The sequence below is a fragment of the Emydura macquarii genome, unplaced genomic scaffold, assembly GCF_026122565.2.
Source record: "Emydura macquarii macquarii isolate MOO-44397 ecotype Brisbane River unplaced genomic scaffold, CSIRO-AGI_Emac_v2 contig_1253, whole genome shotgun sequence".
NCBI lineage: Eukaryota > Metazoa > Chordata > Testudines > Chelidae > Emydura > Emydura macquarii.
In genome coordinates this window covers 102502816-102528688 of record NW_027131390.1, presented here as the reverse complement: position 1 = coordinate 102528688, position 25873 = coordinate 102502816, and the positions used below count along the sequence as shown (strand labels likewise).

Genomic DNA, 25873 nt, shown 5'->3' with positions numbered 1-25873 from the left:
ATTTCTCTATAGGGAGACGTGGCTTCCCTTCAGAGATTAGTTTGGGGAAAACATGAAAGGCAAGAAAAAGAATTGTGCAAAGGAAATAATTTCTATTTAGTGTTCATTGTTACATTAGGGTACAGCATGTGAAGAAAGGGCTTGGTGCATGAGGAATGGTGCATCAATTAAAAAAGGTCTAGTATACAGGATGCAAGAAGAATTTAGAATCAAAGCTGGTCTGTTAAGAGTTGATGAAGCCCATCTCTGCACAGAGTTAACCACTAACACATGCATTCAGTTAAGGCCAGATCTGTAGCTGCTGTGTGTTGCAGTAGTTCCATCCAAACCAATTGGTCTATGTTGGTTTATGCCAGCTGTAGATCTGGCCCTAATTAGTATTGGGTCAAAAGTCAGTTCCCTCAACAGAATAATAATTCTATTTAAAAAAAGCCAGAGCTGAAATGAAATGGGATTTCTCAAGAATATCTGTTATGAAAAGCACAGGGAGCATGATGACTGTGATTTAGCAATAGTCTACATTCGAGCACGTGTATGCCCGTCCATAGAAGTTGAGAATAAATAACTTCAGCTTCTCTGGAAGCTGAAAAATCAAAGAAAGTCCAATAGTATTTTACATGTGATTCACATGTCACTACAGTAAAGTGAAACATTAACAAGAGTTAAATAGACTGGTAAGATTGCTCAACAAGATTAATTTTCAGCCACGCAGGGCTTGGATCACACGGAGCACAGGAAACTGCAAACATGGCAAAGGAGAAAGGTACAGAGGAAACAGCAAAGAAAAACCAAACTGGTGAGAAATTTTATACTTGTTTTCCTTGATAATTAAATAAAAGACTGAGCTTGAGGATGCAAAAAATGCCTATGGGTCTAGCAGGATAGGGTTTCTTTTCTCTTTGTTGATACCAGGGTCTTGTGGTTAGCGTGTGGATCTAGGGCTCAAGATTCCTGGGTTCTGTTCCTGACTCTACTACTTAACCTCATTGAGCTAGATCTTCAGATAGTGTAAATCAGTGCAGCTCTGTTTCAGTCAATGCACTTATGATGCTTCATGACCCTCTCTATATCAGTTCACCTGAAAATTTACTTTTATAAAAATGTTGGATTCAAGGTTCCATAGGGGACTGTATTATTATTACCTTTGGAAGAAACAAATTAGTACGTAAGAGTAATTAACCACTGGAACAATTTACCAAGGGTTGTGGTGGATCCTGCATCGGTGACAATTTTAAAATCAAGATTGGATGCTTTGCTAAAAGATCTCTCTGGAAATATTCTGGGGAAGTTCTATGGTCTGTGTTATGGAGGTGGTCAGATTAGATGATCACAATGGTCCCTTCTGGTCTTGGAATCTCTGAATCAAGTCAAAAAGAAGATCAGCAAAACAATGAGACTATTGGAGGTGAGTGATATCACCAGTAACAAATCTTCTTTGAATGCAGAGTGGAAATAAGTGTCTGTACACAAATGTATTGACCATGGGCAAAGTAAACAAGATGCCAGGGGAAGTGATGCTAAATAAGGGAGATTAGACCTTAGAGGTCACAACTGAAACTTGGTGGGCTGTTTCTTATCACTTGACTGTCACAATATCTGTTGAGGAGATGGAAAGAGAACAGAAAGTGCAGAGATGGTGCTATGTAGCAAAAGCACTTAAAATCCCACTGGGGTAGGATAAGATATTGGAAAGGGTAGCAGTGAAATACCTTGTATCTTGGTCATACGGCAAACTGCACCTGGACTGGTTTAGTCCCTCTCAAGCACACACCATAGGGGAGAGGCCTGGCTCAGCTCACTTTGGGTAGAACCACCTGAGCTGACCACTCTGACTAGATCTCTGGGCTGCAGTGCTCCCTGGTTTCCAAATGCATTAGCGAGTCAGGCCCAACTTGCCTTTAACAGCTGCAAGAGTTTTCATGGTAGATTGTCCATCACTGATCATTTTTTAAATCAAGATTGGACATTTTGCTAAAAGATCTGCTCTTGAGGAAGCTTTATGGCCTGTGATACACAGGAGGTCAGACTAGAAAAGAAGAGATCCTGAATCTAGCACTTACTGATTAGGATTGATTGGGCATTTGATATTAATAGGATGTTTATGTGCTATTATTGGCCATGAGCTACTTCAGCGTAACATGCCAAGGAATGGTGTAGTAGACCACAGGATATTCCATTTAAATTTCAAGGAAGTATATCTTGGGAGCTGAGAAACGCGGGGCTTGATCCAACTCCTATTCAAGACAATGGGAACCTTCCACGGAGTTCAGTGGGAACTGGATCAAGGTCTGGGCCTGGATGGTGTTGTGACAGAGTGACTTGAAGGATCTATTCAAATGGCTTGGGAATGAGCACTATGTACTGCATAATGACAAAAGAACTTGAAAGAGTTTGAGAAAGCAAAGTTGGGGGAATTAAGAAAGATTGTTGGAATATGGGCATAAAATAAAACAGGACAGAGAAATACAATCTAATGTATCAGGTGGAAAACAGAGGTATCTGATGGGAGTGAGATACTTAGAAAGCATAATTGCACCTCTTACCCCAGACATATACACCCATACACACACAAAATGTGTATGTGTGATAGTGAATTGTTAATTAGATATTTTCTCAGGCTGCAATATAGCAACAGAAACTCTCCAATTCAGTAGGGAAATGCAAAGGCAAATCACAAAACAGAGAAGTGATTGTAGGATAAAACAGCCTGGAATGCTGAATTCAGTTCTCAGCACCTTTTGGCAATTGGAAGGAATTCAGAGGAGATAAACAAAACAGCTGATCTTGCAAAAGTCCCACTATGGCAGAAGGCTTGTGAAACAGCCATTTGGGGCTGAGATCTGTAGGAACAGCTCGTGACATTTTTGGGATCAATGAAACCAACCAACCCCCTAGCTTAGCATTAAATTAATCTGGGTCCACACCCAAGCACTGGCTCATTGAACCATCTCTATTAAAAACATCTTAACATGTATGAATTTGACACATTTGTATGTTTGATTATAATCTCACTTGCACTAGTTTAAACCCAGTGTAACTACATTTACTTCTCTTCAATTCTTCTTTTTTGACAGTTGTAATGAAAGTTGGAATCAGCTTAATAGAATTTAAGATGTTTGCAACAATCGTTGATGATCAAGCCTTATTTTGTATTCATTTGCATCTCCCCTGAATTTAGCTATTTTCAGGTTTATTCACTTAATTCTGCAGAATCAGGGCTCATCTACACTACAGAGCCTATTTCAACATCTGTATGTCTTAGCCCCATGTGTAGATGCAGTGTAAGATGACAGAAGGAGGAGGTTTTTTGTCAGTATAGAAACCACACCTCCCAGAATGACATTAGCAATGCCAAAAGAAGCCCTCTTCTGTCAACATAGCCGCATCTACCCTATGTGTTGCTAGGGGGTGGTTTTCTCACACCCCTGACCAAAACAGGTATGCTAGTAAAATTTTTAGTGTAGACTATCATTATCAACATCCTGTAAAATAAAATAGCATTGGTAACTGGTGATGTGAGCTCTCCCCCACCTTCTGTCTGCTAATCTCTGTTGGTCATTAATGGTCTAAATATCTCTGTAATGCTTTTGATAAGTTGTGTGCTAAACCCATTGCCCGATATACGTTTTCTTACTGGTTCTAAGTAAATCACTTAGCTAATGTGAAGCATGGGTTGTTCATGTGTTCAGGATAAGCAGGTGCAAGACTGTGGGAAAAATCAAAGTATTTATCTGTACTAGCAGCATGGGAGTCCAGTCCAATGTTTTCCATCTTGTTTTTATCACTGGTTTAGATTCTTTGCTGATGGAGTTCCCATTGCAAACCGGTGCATTGGAGGAACACCATAGCCTTCTGTTGGAGGGATGCCTGAAAATACATCAGCAAAGCAGCTCGGGCCTGATCTAATGGTTATTGAAATCAGTGGGAGTCTTTCCATTGATTTCAGTGAGCATAATAATCAAGAGAAATATTTCAAATGGACACTTAGGTCTAGTGGTCAGTGCACAGGCCTGGGGTCAAGAGACCTGGGTCCTAGTCCTCATACTGCCACTGACTCACTTGGTGACTTTGGGTAAGTCACTGTCTCTCTGTGCTTCAGTCTCCCCATATGTGAAATGGGGCTAATCTTACGCACCTCACAGGAGACTAAATTAAGGATCTGCTGTACATGCTCTGTGACCCTCAAACGAAAAGCTCTGGTGTGCAGGAATGTAAAGTATTGTGATGATTGATGATCAGGAGATTGACCTGCAATAGTATGGAATCAGCATAAACATCCAAAAGTGGGGATGGGAGACCTTTCCTCATGGCTGTGCCAGCAGCTAGGGGTGCCGCCTTCCCCACTGATGCAGTGCATCTTGCAGAGAGGCTGTCAGATTCTGAGGGGGCCACCCTCTCAGCTGGTGTATTGAAGTCGACCTGTGCAGGCCTGCTGCATAAGAGAAGCCGTGTTCTTACTGATGATTAAGGTTCAGAGGGTAAAATCCGCAAGGAATTGGTGGGGCTTCCCTTTATGTTCAGAAGGCAGTTTTCCTGTGGTCGTCTTGGACACGTCTGGTTGTTCACATGCAAGATGGCAATGGTCAGACCCAGGGATCTCTAGACGGGACAGAGTCATGGATCTTTGGGGAAGGGGTGACAGGAGCTCTTCAGGGAGTCTTGGTAGGTACGGAAATGCATGATGGGAAACTCCATGAGGGAATGCATATTGGTTTTTATGGTGGGCACATTTAAATGTTCAGAGTTCTCTTTATATTGGGGGAGTGAGGGGGTTAATGCATTAGCGATATATTTTGTGGAACAGAGCTCCGAGTCCCTTGCAGAAGATTTAGGGGGTGGAGCTGATAAAGGAGAATGGCACTCAGATGTCTATTAGCCCAGTCCTGCAACCTTTAACTCCCATTGTCTTCAGTGGGAACGAAGGGATCACTGCACACTGCAGGAGGCATTCAGCACCACGGGGAGCACATCAGGAAGCTTCCAGAATGAATTTGCTGAAGGGTTTCTACAGGGGGAGGGAATTAGGCCTTCTCTAAGGGGGGAATGGGGTAGTGAAGTGGGAAGGCCACTTGGGGCTGTCCTGGTGGAACATGGGGGATTGCTCTGTATGGGGGAACACATTAAATGGTTCTACAGGGGAATGTAGGCTTGCTATGGGGAGCTGAATGCAAGAAAATATCAGGCATCTATATACTGAGAGCAGAGTGGGACTTATTTAATGGGATGCAGGAACTCATAAGGTCCATGGTCTGAAAGGGGAAGGAACAGCAGAGTTTGGTGCAGCAAGTATAACCCACGGGTAGCTTGTTAGAGAGACAAGGTGGGTGAGGTAATATCTTTTATGTTGTCACTTCGCTATCCATGCAGTACTTTTCTGCAGCCCACCATTTAGCTCTGAAAAGAATTTCTGCAGAATAAATCTATTATTACTGAGGTTGGCTGAAATGCAAATTTTGCTCCTAAATCTGAGCTTCCACAGGCTCCAGGGGTGTTTGGATCTGGGATTTTTTCTTTGGATTGTATCTTTGTGGCATACAGTCCTTTTTCAGGCTAGTTTATGTACAATAGCGGGGAGAGTGCCAGGCAAACAATGCAAAGTGCTGAGACATCAAATCTGTTAGTGATTTAGGATGAGCTACTATAAAAACTCTGTCATTCATAGTATCATCCCCACCACTGCAGAAATGTGCTTGATTAGGGTTAACTTTACTGAATCAAACTCCAAGCCCTGAGGCTGGAAGTCTTCCCAGTCAAGTCACAACAGCCACATCCCATGGTGTGAGACGAGGCGAGAAGGGATATGAACGCTTTTCAGAAAAATAAATCCAAGGAAACTTTGTTCACTTTTATACCTGCAGGAGATGATCCCTCCGAAGGAGTTTTCCCTTCTCAGAAAAAATCCCCGGTGAGTATTAACATCTGGTTTCCTTTTTTTGCTTTCTGTTTTGTTCACTCCAAACATCTGAGGATCTCTCTGTTTCTTCCCCTATCGTGCTCTGCTTGCAAACAGACGCTCCTTCTTGCCTCGGGTTAGAATGAGCATTAAAAACTCAAAACAAAATCTATCTGCTAACCTGATTAAATTTAGAAAGGGCAGCTTATGGGGGAAAATGAACTGTCAGATTCTTTAGGAAATGCAGCCTTTCTCCTAAAGCCTCCTTCCCTTGCAGGATGGTTTCTTTGAAGTAAAGATTTGCAGGGCAGGGAGGAGTGTAGGGGCTCAGGAGTGGGTCTATTTATTTGCATAGTTTGTTGTAAAGCCACTAAACAGATGTGATGCTGGCACTGGCCATTGACGGACATTCCAGGGTTCCCTCTCCAGAGTGAAAGACTCTGGTTTAAATCTTCAGCTGAGATTTAAAGCCAGATCTAGCAAATAATTTTCTTGCCATGTAGCTTTGACATCCATGTAGCTTCTCAGGCTAATTCTCATCAAGTGATTGAGACCTACACATTTTGTAATGCTTCTACTGAGCTCAAAATTTGCTTTTACTATATCTGATGAGTGATGAAGAGACTTCTGGGTCCATAAAAACTATTGCTATTTTGTGCTTCTCCTATCCTGCAGGACAAAATGGAAATGTTTGCTTTTAATTGTAAAGTTAATGGGAGTTAAGTACCTAAAACATACCTTTGAGGATCTGGGCCCTAAATCAATTTACAGACATCTTCATATGCAGCCTGATTTTCAAAGGTGATGAGTGTCAACTTCCTTGGGATCTACGGGTGCTCAACACTTTTGCAAATCATGCTCTTATTTAGGTAACAGATTCTTCCACTTCTATATATCTTGAGTAACTCATTACTCCAAGAGCTGCACCACTGATTTCAATGGGACAATTTGCGGAGTAAAGTACTATTCAGTGTCAGTAAGTGTGGCAGAAGTTGGCCCTAAGTGTGGATTTTGGTGCCTAATTTTAGATACTCAAGCTTGAAAATTTTGCCCCGAGGCCACAGAGCAAGTTGCTGACAAAGCTGGAACAGCGATTCAGGATTTCTTAATTGTCAAGCCAGTGTTTATTTATCTGAATTATGTTGCCTCCTTCTGCTCGCTAGATGACACCACATGCTGATGCAACATCAGTTTGGGCAGATGCCACTTGTCTTCATTGTTTCCTCAGTACACAATGATGCCACGTGACACTGTGGTCAAAACTAAGGACCCAATACTGCAGACAGTTACTACACACATTAGTGGTTGCAGCTGGGAGAAGTTTTTCAGATGAAACTTTTTCACTGAAAAATGCAGTCAGGTCGACCGAAACATTTTACAAATGCATGTCGAATTTGTCATTGTTTTGGTTGGAAGAAAAGTGGATCTTCTTCTCTAAAAAAATCAAAATGTTTTATTTCATTTGAAATGTTTGTTTGGTTTGAATTAAAACATTTTGATTGCTTTGATTCACAATGATTTTTCACTTTGAAATTTACTTCAATTTTATTTTTTTTTAAATTAGAAAATGAAAAAAATCCTCAAACTAAAGGAAATGTTTTGTTTCAAACAATACACTGCATGTCCTAAAATGATTTTTTGATTTGCCAAAAATGTTTTGTTTCCCAACCAATTCCCCGTCTCCAATTTTTTCCAAATGACCAGAGAATCAAAAAGTCTGTTGTTTGCACAACTCTGTTAGTGATCACTGATGTGAGAAGTGCAGTTTGACTTTCAGTAGGTAGTAATCACTACATGTGGCAGTAAGTGTCTGCAGGATTGGGCCCTGAATTTGTAATGTTTAAAATTTCCTGATGCTAGCAGCACAGGACTGTGAAAATCAGGAATCTCTTACAAATTTTTGCATGGGTGGAAATGTTCATGTATTATAATTTTATTTCTATTTGCAAAAAAAGATAGAATTGCCTAGTTCACTTTCTCTGCTTTTTCTTTATTACAAACAACTTGTTAGAGAAAGGCAGACGTTACACTCTGGGGTGTGTGTGTGCTAACGCACACATCCACACTTGCAACAATTACAAGTTTTTAGGCTATTTGGGGCTAGTTAACAAAGTGCTAGTGCAGAAATCTGAGGGAAAAGCCACCTTGTATAGCATCTTGCTTACCAACTTATAAACAGACTTTACAGCTACAGAGTAAATAATAAATAACAATTACCCAAACTGGGTACCTGATCAGAGAGTTTCTGAAGAAACAGGTATGTTGGCTGAAGTCTTTATCCCATAAATAGGAGATGAAAATGTATTTGAAATGATGCACCAAAATATTTGTGTTTAGACAAATGGGGTTCAATTGTTGAAGATTTATTTTTTATTGTATTTTAGTTCACTCGTTGTATTGTCTTTCATTGCTCTTGTGCGTTTCTGGCAAAAAGCATTGTTAAACTGCTATTAAGGTTAAAATATTTTGTCACTTTAGGAATTAAAATAAACTCAAATGCCTCAATATTTGGGCATACTTGAATAAATATATCTATTTTGGCATCTGTATTTGTGTTTTGTGAACCATTTTTGAGGCTGAAAAAACAGGAGATCGGTATTTCCATCTTTCAGGAGCTAAAACCAATTGGGAAGACCAGATCTTGTCTCATTTTGGCCCCATAAAATGGCTCGTTAAGAAATTAAAAACACAAATACTAGAATTGCACTCCCAGCACCCATCTGTCAGGCCATGTCTACACTACAAACTTTGGCCAACGCAAGTTATGTCGGCATAAAGCTGCTGCAGTTGATACGTCACTCCTGTCTGTGCATACTTGGCTTCTACCAGGAGTACTCACCAGGAGTGCTTGTGTCTATGTATAGTGTGGTGCACCATGGGTTGGTATCCCAGTGTGCAACTCATCATCATCCAGTGCACTATCTTTTGGGAAGTTTTGGTAATGCATGATAGGGCAGAAACAAGTTGTGCAGGGGTGACTGGGAGGAATGGGCCAGGTTCCCAGCATGCAACTTTCTCAATCCCATAATGTCATCCATAATCCATAATTTTCATGCTTTTAAAAAAAACCTCACGAGCTCACGCAGCCATCCTGGCTGTCCGCCATCTCGGACAGAAGCATGGAACCTGCACAGCTCTGCACCATTGCCATAAGTGTTGCAAGCACCAGATCCTCTGATATTTGCAGAGCCGCAAGAAGAACTGCAGCAGTGGGGGACATGACAATTTCTTGAAGGACAGGTGATGGTGGGACATAGCGAGAACCAATTCAAGGTGTTTGGTGGCATTCATGGAGCAGCTGCAGATGGCAGAGCACCACTTCTGGGCCCAAGAAATGAGCACTGACTGGTAAGAACATATCGCAATGCAGATTTGGGATGACGCACAGTGGCTGCAGAACTTTCAGATGAAAGAGGCCAGATTCCTGGATCTGTGTGCTGAGTTTGCCCCAGCCATCCAGTGCAGGGGCACCAGAATGAGAGCTGCACGGACAGTGGAGAAGTGAGTTGCGTTTGCATTGTGGAAATTTGCAATGCCAGATTGCTACCAGTGAATGAGAAATCATTTTAGAGTTTGAAAATACACAGTGGACTCACCTCTGGAGTGCCTTCTTCTGATCGCATCTGGTGATTAGCTCTGCCAGTCTGGCCCCCATCCCCTGCTCCCCAGTTGCTTACTTCATCTCTTTCTTAGACTCACTCTTTCAGGACTCAACTGCTCCCGTTCTGGCTTGGCCCTCCTGCCAGGTCATTGTAGTTTTCCCCTTCTGGGGGTTGGTGTATGTATCAAAGTCTCTTGGGACCCACTGTCCCAGGCAGTCTTCCCTTTCACTGCCCCTTAATGGTGCTACTTTCCAGTGGCTGGTAGGGGAGCCTAGGCCTATCCTTTGTACTGGATTTCAGCCCAGAGATCCTAAAACAAGCAGTCAAGGCCTGCACAGTCCTAAACCTTACTGCTGTATCCCTGGGCTACTTCCTACTTTGGTTGCTCTCACTCTGAGAGTGACTGCAGCCTTTCTCTCAGTTACCTGGGGCCTTAAAACCCAAAGCAGTGGTAACTTAACTATTTCACTCCAGGTGGTGTCAAGAATAAATCAATGGGAACACAGTGCTTCCAGCTGATGAAAGATTGATACAAATAAGCATGCTCTTATCTAAACCTACTATTTGTTAGATTTAAGCTCAAACAGACATAAGCAATAGGTTTAGAACATCCCAAATAATTACCTAAAATCTGAGATGATATTGAGTAATTAGCAGCACGTCAACGATGGCCGGTTGCTTTCCCACTGGAGAGTAAGGTGTCAGGAAAAAGTCTCTCAGGACAGCTTCAGAGAACTTCTCCAAAATACACTCTATTATCTGGTCTTTTTATAACTAGCTCATAGAGATCCCTACTGGATCATCACTCATCCAAACTTCAATAAACTACTTATCAATAAAACATTCTTAACAATCTTAGCCATAATAAGCTTCTGTATCAATGGTGCCCAAACTCAAGGTCTACATCCACTTATTTTCTTTCAATCTCATCATTTGTTGACGTTTTTCTCCCCTCCTCCCATTCCAATTAGCAGAAACTGCAAGGCTGCAGCTAGACTTTGACCTTGCCTCCAAAAGCCCTGCTTGTCCAAATTAACCGTTAACTATGTGGTATTCTATTTTATTAATGAATGGTGGCTGAATGCACACAATATGGCTGCAGCTAGCCTGGTCAAGTTCTGGGGTAACATTTCTGCAGCCCCTTTCTACTCTCAGCTGCTGTGTTTTATAAGGCCCCTTCCTGTTCCTTTCCAGCTGAGTTTCATCTCTTAGTAGTCATCTGTGCTCCCTGGCTCCTCCTTCAGGTACAGCCTAGTAGGTTAATTGACCCACCTACTCACCTTAACCCCTTCAGCCCTTGGGTGTGTGCAAGTATAAAGGGCCATTAATTGTCTCCTGCTACGCAGAACTGTGACTCTCAGCAATATGTAGGACATAATGGATGAATTTTGCAGCAATGGAGTTCCCAAATTGTAGTGGGACAATAAACAGCAAGGGTATCCCTATTTTGGCACCAGCCTACCTTGCCCCAGAGTATATCAACATGGTTATGTATGGTTATACAAGCATTTGTGGATCACCAGGGACACTTCACTGATACTATTGGCTGGTCAGGGAAAGTGCATGATGACCAAGTTTAGAAAGCTGCAAGCAGGAACTTTCTTTCCTGACCAATAGGTTACCATTGGGAATGTTTAAATGCCATCAGTGATCCGGGGGGGACCCCCAGTTATCCCTTGTTCCCCTGACTCATGAAGATGTACACCTGCCACCTCGACAACACCAAGGAAATGTTCATCTACCAGTTCAGCAGGTGCAGAATTAAAGTTGAATGTGCTTTTGATAGATTGAAAGGACAATGTTGTTGTTTACTCACAAGACTGGATCTCTGTGAGAAAAATATCCCAATGGTTATAGCTACTTGCTGTGTCCTGCATAATAGCTGTGAGGCAAAGGGGAGAAAGTTGCCACCAAGGTGGAGGTGGAAGTGGAGCAGCTGTCTCCTGAATTTGAACAGCCACACACAATGGCTATTAGAAAGGCTCAACATGGGGCAATGCAACACATGGAGGCTTTGAAAGAGCACTTTAACAGTGAGCCAGTTTTGCGGTGTGGTGGACTGTATGCCACCTGGCTCTGTAGCATACAGGGGGGGTCTTTGGAATTGTGAGGTGCTTGGTGTACATCTATGCTTATAGCACTGTCAATGCACCTGTTAATTTTGGGGTACATGCTGTACATCTGTGATTATTAGACTGTGTTTGCTACTGATCCTATGAGTTCTGTCTCACTGTACAATAACAAATAAGTGGGTGCTTTCAGTACTGCTAAGGCATTCTGCAGCATACGTTTTGGACTAAAAATAGGAATTATTTTCCTAAAACTATAATTTTATTGAGTAACAAGACCAATTCCACAAATCTATGCAATTTAAAAGCAGATGCATTAGAAACTTAATAAATTAAATGAGTGGATCTTAACAAGAGGAAGAAACACTCAGAATGTAGCCTTTTTGGTTACATATGCAGCAACTCTTGCTCTCACATGTCAGTGTGTGTGCAGGTGTGGTTGTCCTTGCTGTCTCCCAGGATGAAGTGCTAGGGGTAGGAATGAGGTTGCTGATGCCACATAGAATGCTGAGGTGGGGTGTAGGGAGGGGCTAAAATGAAGTTCTCCAGGATCTGCAAAAGAAGGCAAGCCCAGGTTTGTTGAATCTCTAGGTCCACAGGAGTCTGCAGCATCTGTGTTTGCTGCTGGAGAAACCCCATTACATCTTGGTGCATCTCCCTCTCCTTTTCTGCTGGGACTCCTGGGCTTTTCTCCGGTCCAGTCTCTCCTTCTCCATACAGTCTGAAAAATTCAACCTCTAGGCCTTCTGCTCATGGTCCGATGCAGCACTGGCTTGAAGGATGTCATTGAACATGTCATCCCAAGTTCTCTTCTTTTTCCTCCTCATGTGACTCAGGCATTCTGCCGGTGTGGAGGGGGAATCCTCAAGGCTGCAGTGGCAGCAGCTACCAATAAACTACACAGAAGTGCCATTGTCAGTATAGTCACAATGGAAAGCAAAAGTTAAAGTTCAGAACTCCCTCTCTTTGCTCCCCTAAAGCGTTACACAAGAGGTACTTATTGACATTTCAGCTTTGGAATGCTTGCGCATGGCGCCACACACAGCACCGCCGTGGTGAGTATGGCCTGCCAGGGGTGAGGAAAAACAGGAAGAGAATTGATCGGTTTCATGAAACTGAGTATAGGGAAATGTCACTGAATACTGGCACCATTTTCCATCAGCAGTTGTGATTTTAACTGATATCTTGCTCCAGAGGGTAACAAAGGCAGACGGAGAACAGCTGCTCCTGACATTCCAAAGCTAGCTGGGCCTGTATGCTGCTGGCCCCTGTACTGAAATGGGGTTTCTTGAAGTTATCGCTGAGTGACATGGAAAAATGTCCTACCACAGAGGAAGAAATAAGGCTGCCATCCCAGAACCCTTCAGGAGAGGAGTGCAGAGTACCTCCATGAAAGCTTCATTAAGATCTCTCAGAAGGATCCCAGGGACATCCCTGTGTACATAAACTGCTCCGCTTGCTCCTACCCCCACAACCTAACTACAGGGAAATGGAGTTAACAACTTTACCACTCTTTGTTGTACCTCTTCTGGTACGAGTAAACGAATGAAAAGTTGATAGCTGTGTCCTGCTAAGTTGGGAGTGCTATCGGTACATCATTGTCATGGGAAAACATTTAACACGTGCCCCAAGTTCCTTCTTCTGTATTGGGCTCACCTGTGCTCAACTGCTGGGCCTGACTAGACTGCAGGGAAGGCTCAAACAGGTCCTGGCTCACATAACTGGATCCCCCGGTCACATGTCCTTCCTCCTCATCCTCGCTGGTCATGGCAGCTGCCTGTGTCTCAGGCTCCTCAGAGGTATCCACAGTGGTCTGCTGGGCAGTGGTGGGGTCTCCGTCAAATATGGTATGCAGCTCTTTGTAAAAGTGGCAGGTCTGTGGCTTGGCACCAGATTGATTGTTGTCCTCCCTAGCCATCTGGTATGCTTGCTGCAGTTCCTTCACTTTCATGAGGCACTGTAGCTGGTCCCTGTCATACCCCTTCTCCTGCATCCCCTATGCAATCTGCTTGTTGATGTCCACATTTCTGTGGCTGATCTGTAGCTGTGCCTCTTCTCTGCACAGGCAGTGCCAGCCTCTTCTCTGCAAAGGCCCAGGGGATCCAATATCTCCTCTCCACTCCAGGCCAGAGCTCATAGCCAGGATGGTTGGCTGGGCAGTTGCACATAATAACAGAGAGCTGCTAGGTGTAATCACAAAGCTGGACAATCAGGAAAAGGCATTTCAGAAATTTGCGGGATTTTAAAGGGGAGGGTGGCTACCAGCCTCCATGACCCCGGTCACAAGTGTGATCAGAGTGGTTAGTGTTAGTGTGTGGTCCTGTCAAGACTCACTTGTGTTTAAATGAAATCCCTTGAGGCTTTACAATCTCAGAGTAAAAAACTAGCCTTGGCTAGGTGAGATTCAGTGAAATAGCAGCCAAACTCAGAATTATTATACACCAGTTACTGTATTAAAATTAAAACCTACAGACACAACAACATTGCCTTGTTCTTGGAATAAGCGAAAGGTGCAGTGACTCAACACCACTCTGTGATAAAGGCGGTTCAGTCCTGACTCCGGCCACGGCAGGAGTAAACTAGAGACAGCCCTGATTGATAGAATGTGGGGGAAGAGCGGCACGGAGCTGATCAGAGGGCAGAACTGAATTGGTTGGGGAAGGGAGCTCTGAATAGATGAACTGGGCAAGGGGGATACAGAATGGCAAAACTGGAGGGAACTGGTCTTCTCCCGCTTTGTAAACCTGTTGGCACAGCTCAGTGTGTCTGGGGCAAGAGAGCCTGGTGGGAGCCCAGGTGGCAGCCAGAGCCACAGAGCACAGTAGAATCGCTGAGAGGAATCCTGAGTGGAAGAAGCAGCACTGGGGGGGAGGGAGGGTGGGTGACCTGCTCAGAAGGCCTCAGCTGAAGGAGCAGTAACCTGAGGGGAGAGGAAGGGACCCACTGAAAGGGGGATATTGAGCAGATGAATCCTGGTTCCTGCCCATTGGTGGAGGAGTAGCCATGGGAGTGAGGGAGCAAATGTAAAGCTGAAGGAAGTCGAGGCCTCAGTGGCTGCCTGGGGGAGGGACAGGCGACCCACCCAAGAGAGTCTTGACTGCCGCAGTAGCCGTGGTGGGCAGGAAGCACCCCATCCTCGGTGCCTGACTTTAACCAGTGTACCAGAGCTGCAAGACAGGGATGTGGAATTTGAACTCCTTGGAATTTGAGGGTGTGTGGCTGTGGGGTTTTGGATTGGACCCATCTCTGACATCAACTGCACATAGACTAGGGGAAGATGTTGTTGGGACCAATGCTTTTCACAAAGCCAGCATATTCCTCTTTGTTTCCCATAGAAAATATGTGGCACCAACTACCCGCTCAGCATTGCCTTCATTGTGGTGAACGAGTTCTGTGAGCGCTTCTCCTACTATGGCATGAAAGGTACATGGCGTATCTACTAACTCTACTTTCCTTGACAGAGCCCCACTCACTATGGTCTGTCGTCTTCACATATTCACCCACTGTTATGCTGCATATTGACTCAGTGGGAGTTCTTCAAAGTATCAGTTGATCTAATTTAAACCTGATGTGCATCCTGGACCAGGTTTTCCAATGGGTTCTAATTTTGTCCATGGACACTGTTTTATGCGTGCATTTACCGCATTTACACAAGCAATGTGGTAAACTATGTGGGCAAGGACATGCTTACACAAACTTGCTTGTGCAAAGTCAGATGCTAGGATCAGGCTGGCTGAAAAATATGGTCTTTATGTACTCTGGACATCAATACACATGCAAGTAGAGGGGCACCTGCAATCAGAACAGTTCATCTGAGCCACTTCCAATTTTAGGGGTGGTAGCATCATATTTGAAACCACAGATCCAAATTTGCACCTACAGGTTTGGTTTCAGGTCAGATTTCAAATTGGGAAGAGGGCTTCTATCTGACATAGCCAGATTCTCCCCAGGAGGTTGCAGTCTCAGGAATTCACTTGATCTTGCTAGGTTTCCACCATTCAATATCAGCTGATTTCAGAACGGCTTTGCCATTTGGGACCAATCATTTGCAGATTTGTGGACAACAATGAATTCTAATCCAAATCTTAATCCTTGATACAGTATCAAAATGAGTCCTAGTCTTAACCTGATCCAAACTGACCCTTCCTGAATACTTTCAGATGACAGCCAGCCAGATCCTACCGTCCGTGTATAAGACAAAGCCCCAGCTGAACTTAGGATCAGCCTCTGAAATTGAAAAAAGTAAACAGACCCATTATATTCACCTCACTATCCACATGTAAATATGGAACTGCTATGGACCACTGATGCTCAGGGCAAGTGTCCACAGGTGGAGGGTAGTACACGCTAGCAGAATGTGGGTCTTTGTGCCCCTCTAGAAGCTGGATTATGTAAAGGTGTTTATAAGTCTGCTTCTGTGTCCAAGCTGATGATATGGTCCTTTAGCTTGTATAGAAGGGATTCATGATTTGAAATACGGAGGTCTTGGGTTTGATCCTAGCCAGAGGCCCCATTACTGTAGTATGAAAACGGTAAGCAGAAGTGTAAACCCTGACCACAAGACAGGAGGGGAAATAAAAGTCACAAAGGCGACTCCAAGTTTTTTATTTCTTTCCATGACATTGTGTGCATCACAGTCTTATACAAACAATTCAGTTTATCTTAGTCACAGTGATTTAAGACACTTTTTTTCATCTGCCTTGTCGTGTATGGATTATCTGACCTGTTTTGTTTGTTTCCTTTTTTTTAAGCTGTGCTGACTTTGTATTTTCTCAATTTTCTCCATTGGGATGAGAACCTATCCACCACTGTGTACCATGCCTTTTCAAGCCTGTGTTACTTCACACCTGTCATTGGAGCTCTCATAGCTGACACTTGGCTGGGAAAATTCAAGTAAGGAAGGAAATCTCTTTAGTTCAAACATACTAACCTCCAGCTTTTTCCCCCAATAATGAGAGAACAGCTGATATGCTTGCTGAAGCCTATCATTCTCAGGACTTCCATAAAAAAAAGTGTTTCAGCACATGCATGTGGGGAATGCTGATGTGTGTGTTATGATGGCACAATACAGTAATGATGAGACACAGGATTCCAAGATCTCCCCTGAGGCTCAAGGTATGCATATAGCCTGATGGTAGGCATGGTATAATACCAGAGAGAGAGCGCAAGCAGATACTGAAGCACTGCTTCTAATAATGCTCTGCGTTTCTCTCCATCTGAGAATCCATAAATGAACAATTAATAAATTAAACCCCATAAGTTCCCTCTGAGGAAGATAAACATTATCATCATCAGTTTACAGATGAGGAATCTGAGGTATAGTGAGATTAACACATGACTTGCCCAAGTGGTACAGATGGAGATAAGGATCTAGGAATCCCGCTTCCCAGTCTTGTGTTCCGATGTCTAGACCGTATTGCCTTTTCAAAACAACATGAAGATGTCCTTCTTTCCGGAGATGAGCATGTACTTCCAGTTTCATGCTGTCCTAGAGACAAGGGTCTGAACAAGAGAAAACCAGTTTGGATCCTTTTTCCTGCTAGCATGTTCCCAATAGACCGCCAACATCCTCTTCCTTTATCCTTAAATCCAGCTTCCAGAACTCCCTTGTCCATTCAAATAAATAAAATAACACTGGAGGGTTTCTTTTTGCAGTTTGATTACTAAGTTTAACAGCTGAGTTCACTGATATACAAGGGTGTCGGTGAGCTGAAGGGTATAAACCTGACCTCTTAAGTATTAGGAGTGGAAAGGAAACTTTCCTTGGGCACAGTAGTGCCCCAGCTGCCTATTGCAGGGTTTCTTCCTCTGAAATAGCTGATACCAACCACTGATACAGGAAGACAGGAAGTGGACTAGATAAAGTCTGATCCCATCTGGCAATTCTTACATTCCTGTGAATTAGCTGAATCAGTCAGGATTTGAACTCATTCAGGGCTGCTCTGGTTCCCAAGTTTCTGCTGTGACCACTAGGTCACAAGGTGTCTTCTAGAGCTTCAGCTGCCTGTTAGATCATCAGAATGCTTCCGTCACGCTATTTTATCCTAACCGCTACATCTGTCAATGCTGGTCTTGAAAATATCTGGCTGACGCAGGGATACATTGTAACTCTTTAGAGCATATGGAGGTACAATCTACATATACACCCTTCAAAGTAAGCATTTTTTTAGCTGGCAGGCTGGCAAATACCTGAGTATTAATCAAGTAGATAGTCTTGAAACTCAGCGTGACCTGGATAACCACCTAAAATGGCATTTTAAACTGGAATATGGTTAGTTAATTCCACCTGGAGATCTGTGTGTGTACAAAGCAATGTCTGTCCCTCACTGTTAATTCTAACCCCTCCATTTGAACCCATTAGCCTGTCTCTTTCCTATGAGACTTTCAGGGCTGAAACAGGAGTTACAGGCCTGGAAGATGCCAGCACTAGAGAATAGCTAGTTACCAGTGCAAATGCCAACCAACCCCACTGTATCAGGAAGTGCAGACATGCATTCTGTTTTCAAGTCGTAAATCACCTGACAGTATTCAGCTGCTACTATTTTCTTTCTTCTCAGGACGATCATTTACCTCTCCATTGTTTATGTGATTGGCCACGTAATAAAGTCTGTTGGTACGATACCAACAGTTGGAAACTACGTTGTTCATGTGTAAGTAAGTCTTGGAACTGGTGTTTTGATACATTATTATGGTTATTCATTTATACAGTGCCCATATAGACATCCCCAATAGTGCTTTCCTTTGTCAGGCCATCAGCCTTTGGGTTTGGCACAAGATGCTTTTATTCATATACATTCTGCAATTTATGCGGCTTCATAAGCATAAACCAAGCAAGTAACTTGTGCTAGAAATAATGGCCTGTCTGGAGACCTGCTAAGAAAAATTCTGGCAGAATGATGTGGGTGAAGTTTAGGGAAAGTGCAAACAACTTTGTGTGTCTGTCAGTGAAGCATGAAATCACGTTAGAGCACATTTCCAAAACAGATGGGCAGGACACAAGTGACCAGTCTGTTCTTCAGAGCACCTCCATTCTTTCCCTCCACAGCTTCGATCAGTCTCCCGTCTCCCCCCCCCTCCCCTCCCCCACCCATCCAGTGCAGTACTGTCTTCTTTGCATGTCTGATAAACTGCAAGTATTTTTGTGTAGCCTGGCACAATTCAGGAAATGTGCACACCCAGGCAAAACATCAAATTTACTAGACAGCTTCCGAAGTTCCCTGGGCCTGTCCAACCCCGTATATTTTCATGATATTTGGGAACCATATTGGGAGGCCACATTTGTGTGATTGTAGTTAACAGTGGATGGATCTCATTAGATTAGGAGTTTGGGTTCAGGGAGCACCCAAAAGTGATTCTGATCCAAATCTTTTTTTTTGTCTGCAAAACTGGGCTGGAAATCTTATTAGAAAAGGTTTCCCCTCTCTTGTGACCTCTGGTACTTCCTGCAGGCCAGAAACAGATTTTCTCATACATCTCCATACTTCAACCTTCGTGCCTGGTTGATACTCAGAAATGTACGAAAATGACAAAGTTAACTGAATTTATCCAACACTCCAAAAACAATGGTTTATGTTTTGATCAATGGTTTGGGAAGGGGATGGTGATTCTTTTGTTCCTGTTATAACCCATCTCCGCTTGCTCTTCACTCATGTGCATGTAATAATTGACACCAGAGGAATGTAGTCTGAGATGTAGCAAGAGTGTCTGCTGGTTCTGTGGTGCTGAAGTTTTCATCCCTGTTTGAAGGGTTCTGTCTATGCTTGGCCTGGCTTTGATTGCCCTTGGAACAGGAGGTATCAAACCCTGTGTGGCAGCATTTGGTGGGGACCAGTTTGAAGAAGAACATGTAAGATTTTATTTTCTAAACTATGCAGTATCTGGTGTATTAATTTATGGGGAGGTGTACCACATGTGATCAAAATACAATCAAATGAAAGCATGCTCTGCCTTGGTATGTGACGATAGTACTTCACAGTTTCATTTTGAATCTCAAAGCATTTCCCAAATATTAATTAATGGTCTCTCACAACAGCTTTGAGAGAGGTAAGGTTTCAGTCACCACTGAAATGCAGCTGCCTCTGAGCCAACTCAGTAACTATGTTACTAACGCATAGCAGCACAAAATAACAATTTGGGGCAGTAAGTGAAGAAAAATATCATATTTGATTAGAACTGGGGCACAGGGGAGAATTAGGTAGGCAGATTATTCCCCGAGTTGGAAGACACCAAGATTGTCACCTCTACATGTGTAAAATTGCCTCTTTAATGATCACTAGTGGTGAGCACCTCAGTTTTATATCTTATCCAAGAGGCAGCACTTTCACTGGCTTTGTGCTGTGTAGCACCATTGGTTCAGAAAAGAGAGTGCTACCTACCACATCACCAACACCACTGACTGAAGATCTTAGGTGTTCATTGAAGTCTTCCATCCAACCAGTTGCTTCCTCGCTTATTGGAGCTGATTGAAAATCAGAATTTCTATCCTGTGGTAATTCCAATAGGTCGACATTTGTTTTAGCACCAAATCAGGATAAAAAGACAAAATATCTAAATTTTTGACAGAATAGAAAGTTCTGAAAAGTTTCAATTTGGAAATAGCACAATGTTTAATTTTACCTGAACTACTGTAGTGCTGTAATCCAGATGTTTCATGCCCCCATTCTCCCCAGGTTCTCTCGCCAGACTACACCTCCCATGATGCATCCTAGTCATGATTCACCAGAATGGCTCAGCCAGAGGGGAGACCAATTCATGATGGGATATGTAGTCCAGGCAGGGAGCCCAGTACATAGAGGAGAAGATGGGCATGATGCACCCAAACGACAACTCCCACGAGGCACGAAAGCAGTTCAGACAAACAAAGATTAACATCAGATTGACCTGCAATGAAATGCTTTTTGTGTCAGTTTTACAGAATTGACACTTTCACATTCCGTTTTGACCTTTTTCAAAATGGAACATTCTGATTTTCTGTTTTGAAGCTACCTTGTGTTTCATTTTTTAAAAAGTTTTATATTATATAATAGAATATAAAATTTAAAAAGTCAAAATAGGAATAAAACTTTCTGATTTTATTGGAATGAAATGTTTTGATATTTTATCCCCAGAATTCCATTTTGTGGACAAAATTAGATTTTTTTTTTAATTGTTTTCTTTCTCTTTTGGAATGGAAGAAATCTTAAAATAATGAAATTCTCTGCAAAATGAAAAATCTGGTTCCCATTCAGCTGTACTGACTCCTGTGACCTTCAGCAAATATGTTAGGATCACTGATTTTAGTTTCTCAATTTTACATATTGAGATAGTAATATTTTTACAAACATAACACTGCCTCTGCAGATCCCTACTTATCCAAGTGAGTACCTGCGGAGACCATGTAGCCAAAGTACGTCAGTAAACTCTGATAAGTAACCTTCCTTTAATTACCTCTTGGAGACATTGAAAAGTTTCTTATCTAGTGACAAATTATGTTCTACTGTACATGGGCACAACTGCACTGATGTCAATAGAGTGTCAGAGGTTTATAGGGAGCCTGAATTTACTGCTTAATACCAAACACTTGCTTTCTTCAAAGCACTTTATAAATATAATTGCCCTTGGACCTGCCATGTTTTGGGCAGTGCTTCCATGAACAGTGATAGAGGCCAGTGGTTCAGAGTGGCAGGTAAGATAAAACAAAAACAAAAAACAAAAAAAAAAAGACTTAATTTCAGGAAATTTCCTTTCCAAGCATCTTTGTATATAGAATTGGTTGTCCGGGCTAAATATGGCTGAACAAAATCATATTGGCAAGATTTTGTGTAAATGCAAAAGCTTCTATGCATATTAATTAAGGACCAAAGCTGTTTCAAACAATGTGCTATGCTTTGTATAATACTGAAATCCATTTCTCTTTGTTTCTTTATTTTCCTGTTGCTAGGGAAATCAGGATTATCATGAATGATACCTTTTTCAGAATTAGTAATCCAAATCATGATATGAATGTACGTCTGCTGCAAAGATTAAGAAAGCAAGGAGGGATATCTTTTTCTAATGAGTACAATTTAAAAATTGCTAGGTCATTATTTATGTTCACATTTCTGGCATTCAGTTCATTTTTGATGTTGAAATCTTGTAAATGTGTGAAATGAGGTGATTAGAATTCTTTACAAATAATAATCATGTTATTACAAAAAACAATCTGTATGCAATATCATGTGCAAGAAGCACAATTCCTATCTGGTGGTTAGAGCAAAGAATTGGGAGACAGGACTCCTGCGTTCTACTCCTGATTCAGATACAAATGTGACTTTGGGCAAGATACTGAACCTCTCTGTGCCTCAGTTTATCTATCTGTTAAGTGTTTACAAGGGTTTTGTGAGGATTTAAATTGCAGGTACTTGTAAGGCACTTCAACCTCTGTGCTATATAAATTATAAGTATTAATGTTAATCTTTTTGCTAATCTAGTAGAAATTATATATAGTTAAATTTACACATGGAAAGACTATTAGGCCATTTTGTTCATCTGCCTGCCAGTGTAGGTTTATATCCTGTTATATACATTTCCTTGAGCTTTGTTCAGTCTAATTTTAAATAACTCAAGCAAATGGGCTTTCACACTTCTTTTGGGAGATGGTTGCACGATCAAACAGGTTGTACCATTAAGATATTTTCCCTGCTAGTCTATTTGATTCCACCCTGTAGTATCTAAAGACACAATTCCACCCCCTTTCATTAATATCCAAGGATCTCAAAGTGCCTTACTAAATTCACAGAAGTTCTCTCTCAGAAACCAGCCCAAAATGAAGTGAGTTTTATTTGTGTTTATTAAAATTGCTCTTAGCTCCTCTTTACAAAGCCTAAACTGAATGGCTCTTCATTTACCTGAGGTACCAGTTTATTAAATGGGATATTCTGTGTTCCAAACAAGTAGGGCCCAAGTGAGTTTTCTGTGGTTGTTCCTTTCAAGCTACCCTTTGCATACTGGGAAGGGAAAGAGGAGACCAGACTAAAACTCTCTCATCCAGATAGCTCTCTGGCTCAGCAGTTTTATGATGTCAAAGATCATGGATTTGAGCCCTGCTAAGCTAATAAAAATGCAGAGTCACTCACACACCAAGGGTTAGAGTTGTGGTATGAGAATGTAGACAGAACCGAAGTGGGCAGAGTAGTGATCTTCCACCCCATCTTTATCCTGTTGTATAAGTTCTCATGCTATTGGGGTGGAACAGTGCAAGGCTACTCAGCCCCTTATAACTACAAATAATGCCTCACAAGGATAGGGTGGCTAGAAAAATGGAATCTTTTAACTATAAATTGTCACTGAAGATTAGTAGCTAACGGAAATAGATAGCTAGAGATAAAAATAGAGATATGGACTTAATAAGCCCTGGCACTGTTAACCATTAAGCAAAGAAGTGAGCTACACAGACGATTATTATCTGAATAAAGGTCCATCAGTCTTTTATCCTAGATAGCCCATTCACTAATACCACACAGACTAGATTCTCTGGTGCTGACAAGGCCTAAACCTTCTGTAGGGGCCAAATCCAGATCAGTGCACAGGCCTAGCTGTTGGGCTCTTCACTGTCTTCACATCACTGCAGCAGCCAGAGAGCAAAGAACCTTTCCCCGCACAGACTGCAGCAGCATCCATGCAGGGATTTAAATGGGACTACTTTTTGGGGGGGCACTTTAAACACCGCCCCACCACAGCACTCCGGGGCCCCTCTGCCTCCACCCGCCTATTGTCCCAAGTTCCCTTCTGCGCATCCCAGGCAGGCTCCAAACACCTACTGGAGGCTGCAGGCAAGGAAGGCACAGGACTCAGCAGGCTTCCCCACACCCCCTCTGGCACTGTGCTGCCAGCCTGGCTTCCCTGCTCCGGGCCCCATCTAGTGGGAGCGAGAGTACTAACTACAGTGCCTTTTCCAGGCACGGCCCTTCAACCGTGCTCAGCCCAACTCCCACCCTGGCAGAAAACAGGGAGGATGGGCTCAGGGGAGGGAATCTTGGGGCAGGGCAGAAAGTTGGGGCAGTGGCGAAGATGATTATTGGGGGTCCCGTGCCCCTGCTTGCCCCCCTTGTGCACCCCCTGCATCCATAACTCCTCTGGGGGTAACCATGTTTGGTGAAGCCACGTAGCACCAGATCCCCTGGTCCCATCCTGACTGTTCCCTGTGTCCCTTCCTGCTGTGTCTCCCAAGCACCCACTTTGCATGAGTGTGTAAGGAACCCCCTGTGTGAGCTCCCCAGTCTTGTTCTGTCCTCACCTCCTACAGCAGAACCACAGCAATTTTTTGCTGCATCTGGGGACCGCCAGGGAGCATGATTTCCCCTCGAGGAATCCCAGGGACCAAGGGTAAACCATTTGGCATCAGTCTCAGGGAGTTTTGATGCAGCCGGGGATTCTAAACTTCCTTCACTAAGAGTTTGTCTCCAAAGTCTAAGGTTCTCCACATTTCACGCTCTCATGCATGCTTCTGTGTGTTGGCATCTCAGAGGCAAGGATGGGGGTGGGATGTTCAAGGCAGAGAAAGGGTGAGGCAAAGCAAGGCTACACTACAGCTCATTCTCCATTGGCAGAGGTTCCTGAGGGACTATCTCCAATGGCTTGAGTTAAAGCTGTTCTCCTTTAGTTTTGTTACATTGGGGCCAGGTAGGTGATAATCAAGGGGCTGCAAACATCTGTCTGTCAGGAACTCAGGCCCAGATCTTTAAATATATTTAGGTGCATAACTCCCATGGTAGTCAAGCACCTAAATACTTTTGGGGATCTAGGACTGAGTGCACAGTGGAGAATCAAACCCCCAGGGACTTGCAGCAGGTCATACAGGTAGTCTCTGGCTCAGCCAGCTAGATCTGCCTCGCCCCACTCTAATGCTGAATCACAAGGCCATCCATCCTTTCCTTGTACAGCCTAGTTCCATATGTACATTCCATCCTTTGTAGATGTGCTTTGTAGATCACATTGCTGTGACTGGGGGGGTTGGGGGGAAGCCTTCTAGACACTTCAGTTTAGGAGCATTTCTCATAAAGGAAAATGTTAGTGCCTTGCATTGACAAGTTAGTTCAAATTGTGCCTTTCTGGAAATCCTGGCCTCTAGCTGACTTTTCCAAAGTGTCTAAGTGACATAGATCCCACTGAAAGCCCAAAGACAGACACACTAGAAAATGTCCCCCTCTGTGCACATCCTCATCCTCTGTTGTGTATTGAAGAGAGCTGGTCGCACACACATACAACAACTTCATTTGGGATGACTTTGAAGAAAAATGTCAGCTTTTACAAGGTAATTCCACCAACTCCTGTGCCCAGATGTCTTTCCAGCTACATGGTGAAAAATGCAGAGGGGTCCAGTACCACTTTTTGATTAACAGCTAGAAGAGATTTTGATCCATGCTATGAGCCAACTTGAAGCATCTACAGAACTCTTGTATATGACGGGATTCGACCCTGAGTGTAAAGGGAGGTGTTCAGCATCTCAGAAGGAGGCACTCAGCATCTTGACTGGGCCCAGCATGAACTGTCAAAACCTTAGTGTGCTTTCCACTGTGATTCATGGTTTGACTGTTATAGAGGCAGAAATGCCTGCCTTTCAAGTGTGCGTATGGCTCTGTCTGAGGAGGGGAGGGGCATGAGAGAGAGGGGAAATCCTGTCTGTCTCACTAGTATGTGGTGTGGGTAAAATGAGAGGCAAGGGGGGAAGGAGAGCTCTACACACAGGGCTAATTTAACTTCCGTGGGCTGACCCCAGCACTATAGGCTCTGTGTGTTCCATTGGATGTATGGCAAAAGCGAGCATGGCTAACAAATGTGAGGAGGGACCACTCTGAGGTTTCCCCTACTAAGTGGTTCAAAATCAGCATGTAAATACTTGATCCTTACCATTGCTAAAGCATGGGTCACCCAGAGGGTGTGTTGCCCTAAGTGAATGGAAAGAAGAATGATTTGATAGTCCTTTTTACTACGTTTATTAACTTTACTATGTTTATTTACTATGTTTATTATAGCCAAATATTGCAGTGTTGACTCTCACCAGGGGACCTATCCCTAGCCCCTTTCTTCCTCGCAGCAATTTCACTGAACCTGCATAATTGCCCCACCAGATTTACTTTGCAGAATGGATCCTATTTGTTTGGGGCTGGTTAAATCATCACAACACTCAGTTTTGTAATTCTTAGCTTCTCCTCCCAGACTCTCTAGCAGGTCAGTCTCTCTCTCACAGACTCTCTCTCATCTGTTCTGTCATTACAAGCTCCTCAAAATGCATAGGTTTCTGTTTCTGTTTAGGGGGGAAAAAAAGCCAGGACGTGGGAACAAATGACGAG

At 43.1% G+C, this 25873-nt stretch overlaps 1 protein-coding gene across 4 annotated transcripts in view; it reads left to right on the top strand.

Moving 5' to 3' along the window:
* The window catches only part of SLC15A2 (solute carrier family 15 member 2), a 154724-nt gene that overhangs the window by 94476 nt on the left and 34375 nt on the right, over positions 1-25873 (top strand). The window contains exons 6-11 of one of the 4 annotated variants that reach the window (XM_067549643.1): positions 705-796; positions 5859-5905; positions 14900-14987; positions 16316-16457; positions 18122-18214; positions 19311-19410. In XM_067549643.1, the coding sequence (XP_067405744.1) occupies positions 748-796; positions 5859-5905; positions 14900-14987; positions 16316-16457; positions 18122-18214; positions 19311-19410 (519 nt within the window). In that variant the 5' untranslated portion in view covers positions 705-747. Of the gene's footprint in view, positions 1-690; positions 797-5694; positions 5906-14899; positions 14988-16315; positions 16458-18121; positions 18215-19310; positions 19411-25873 lie in introns of those variants that run through there. The other 3 variants (XM_067549644.1, XR_010919905.1, XM_067549642.1) reach the window with 3 other exon arrangements.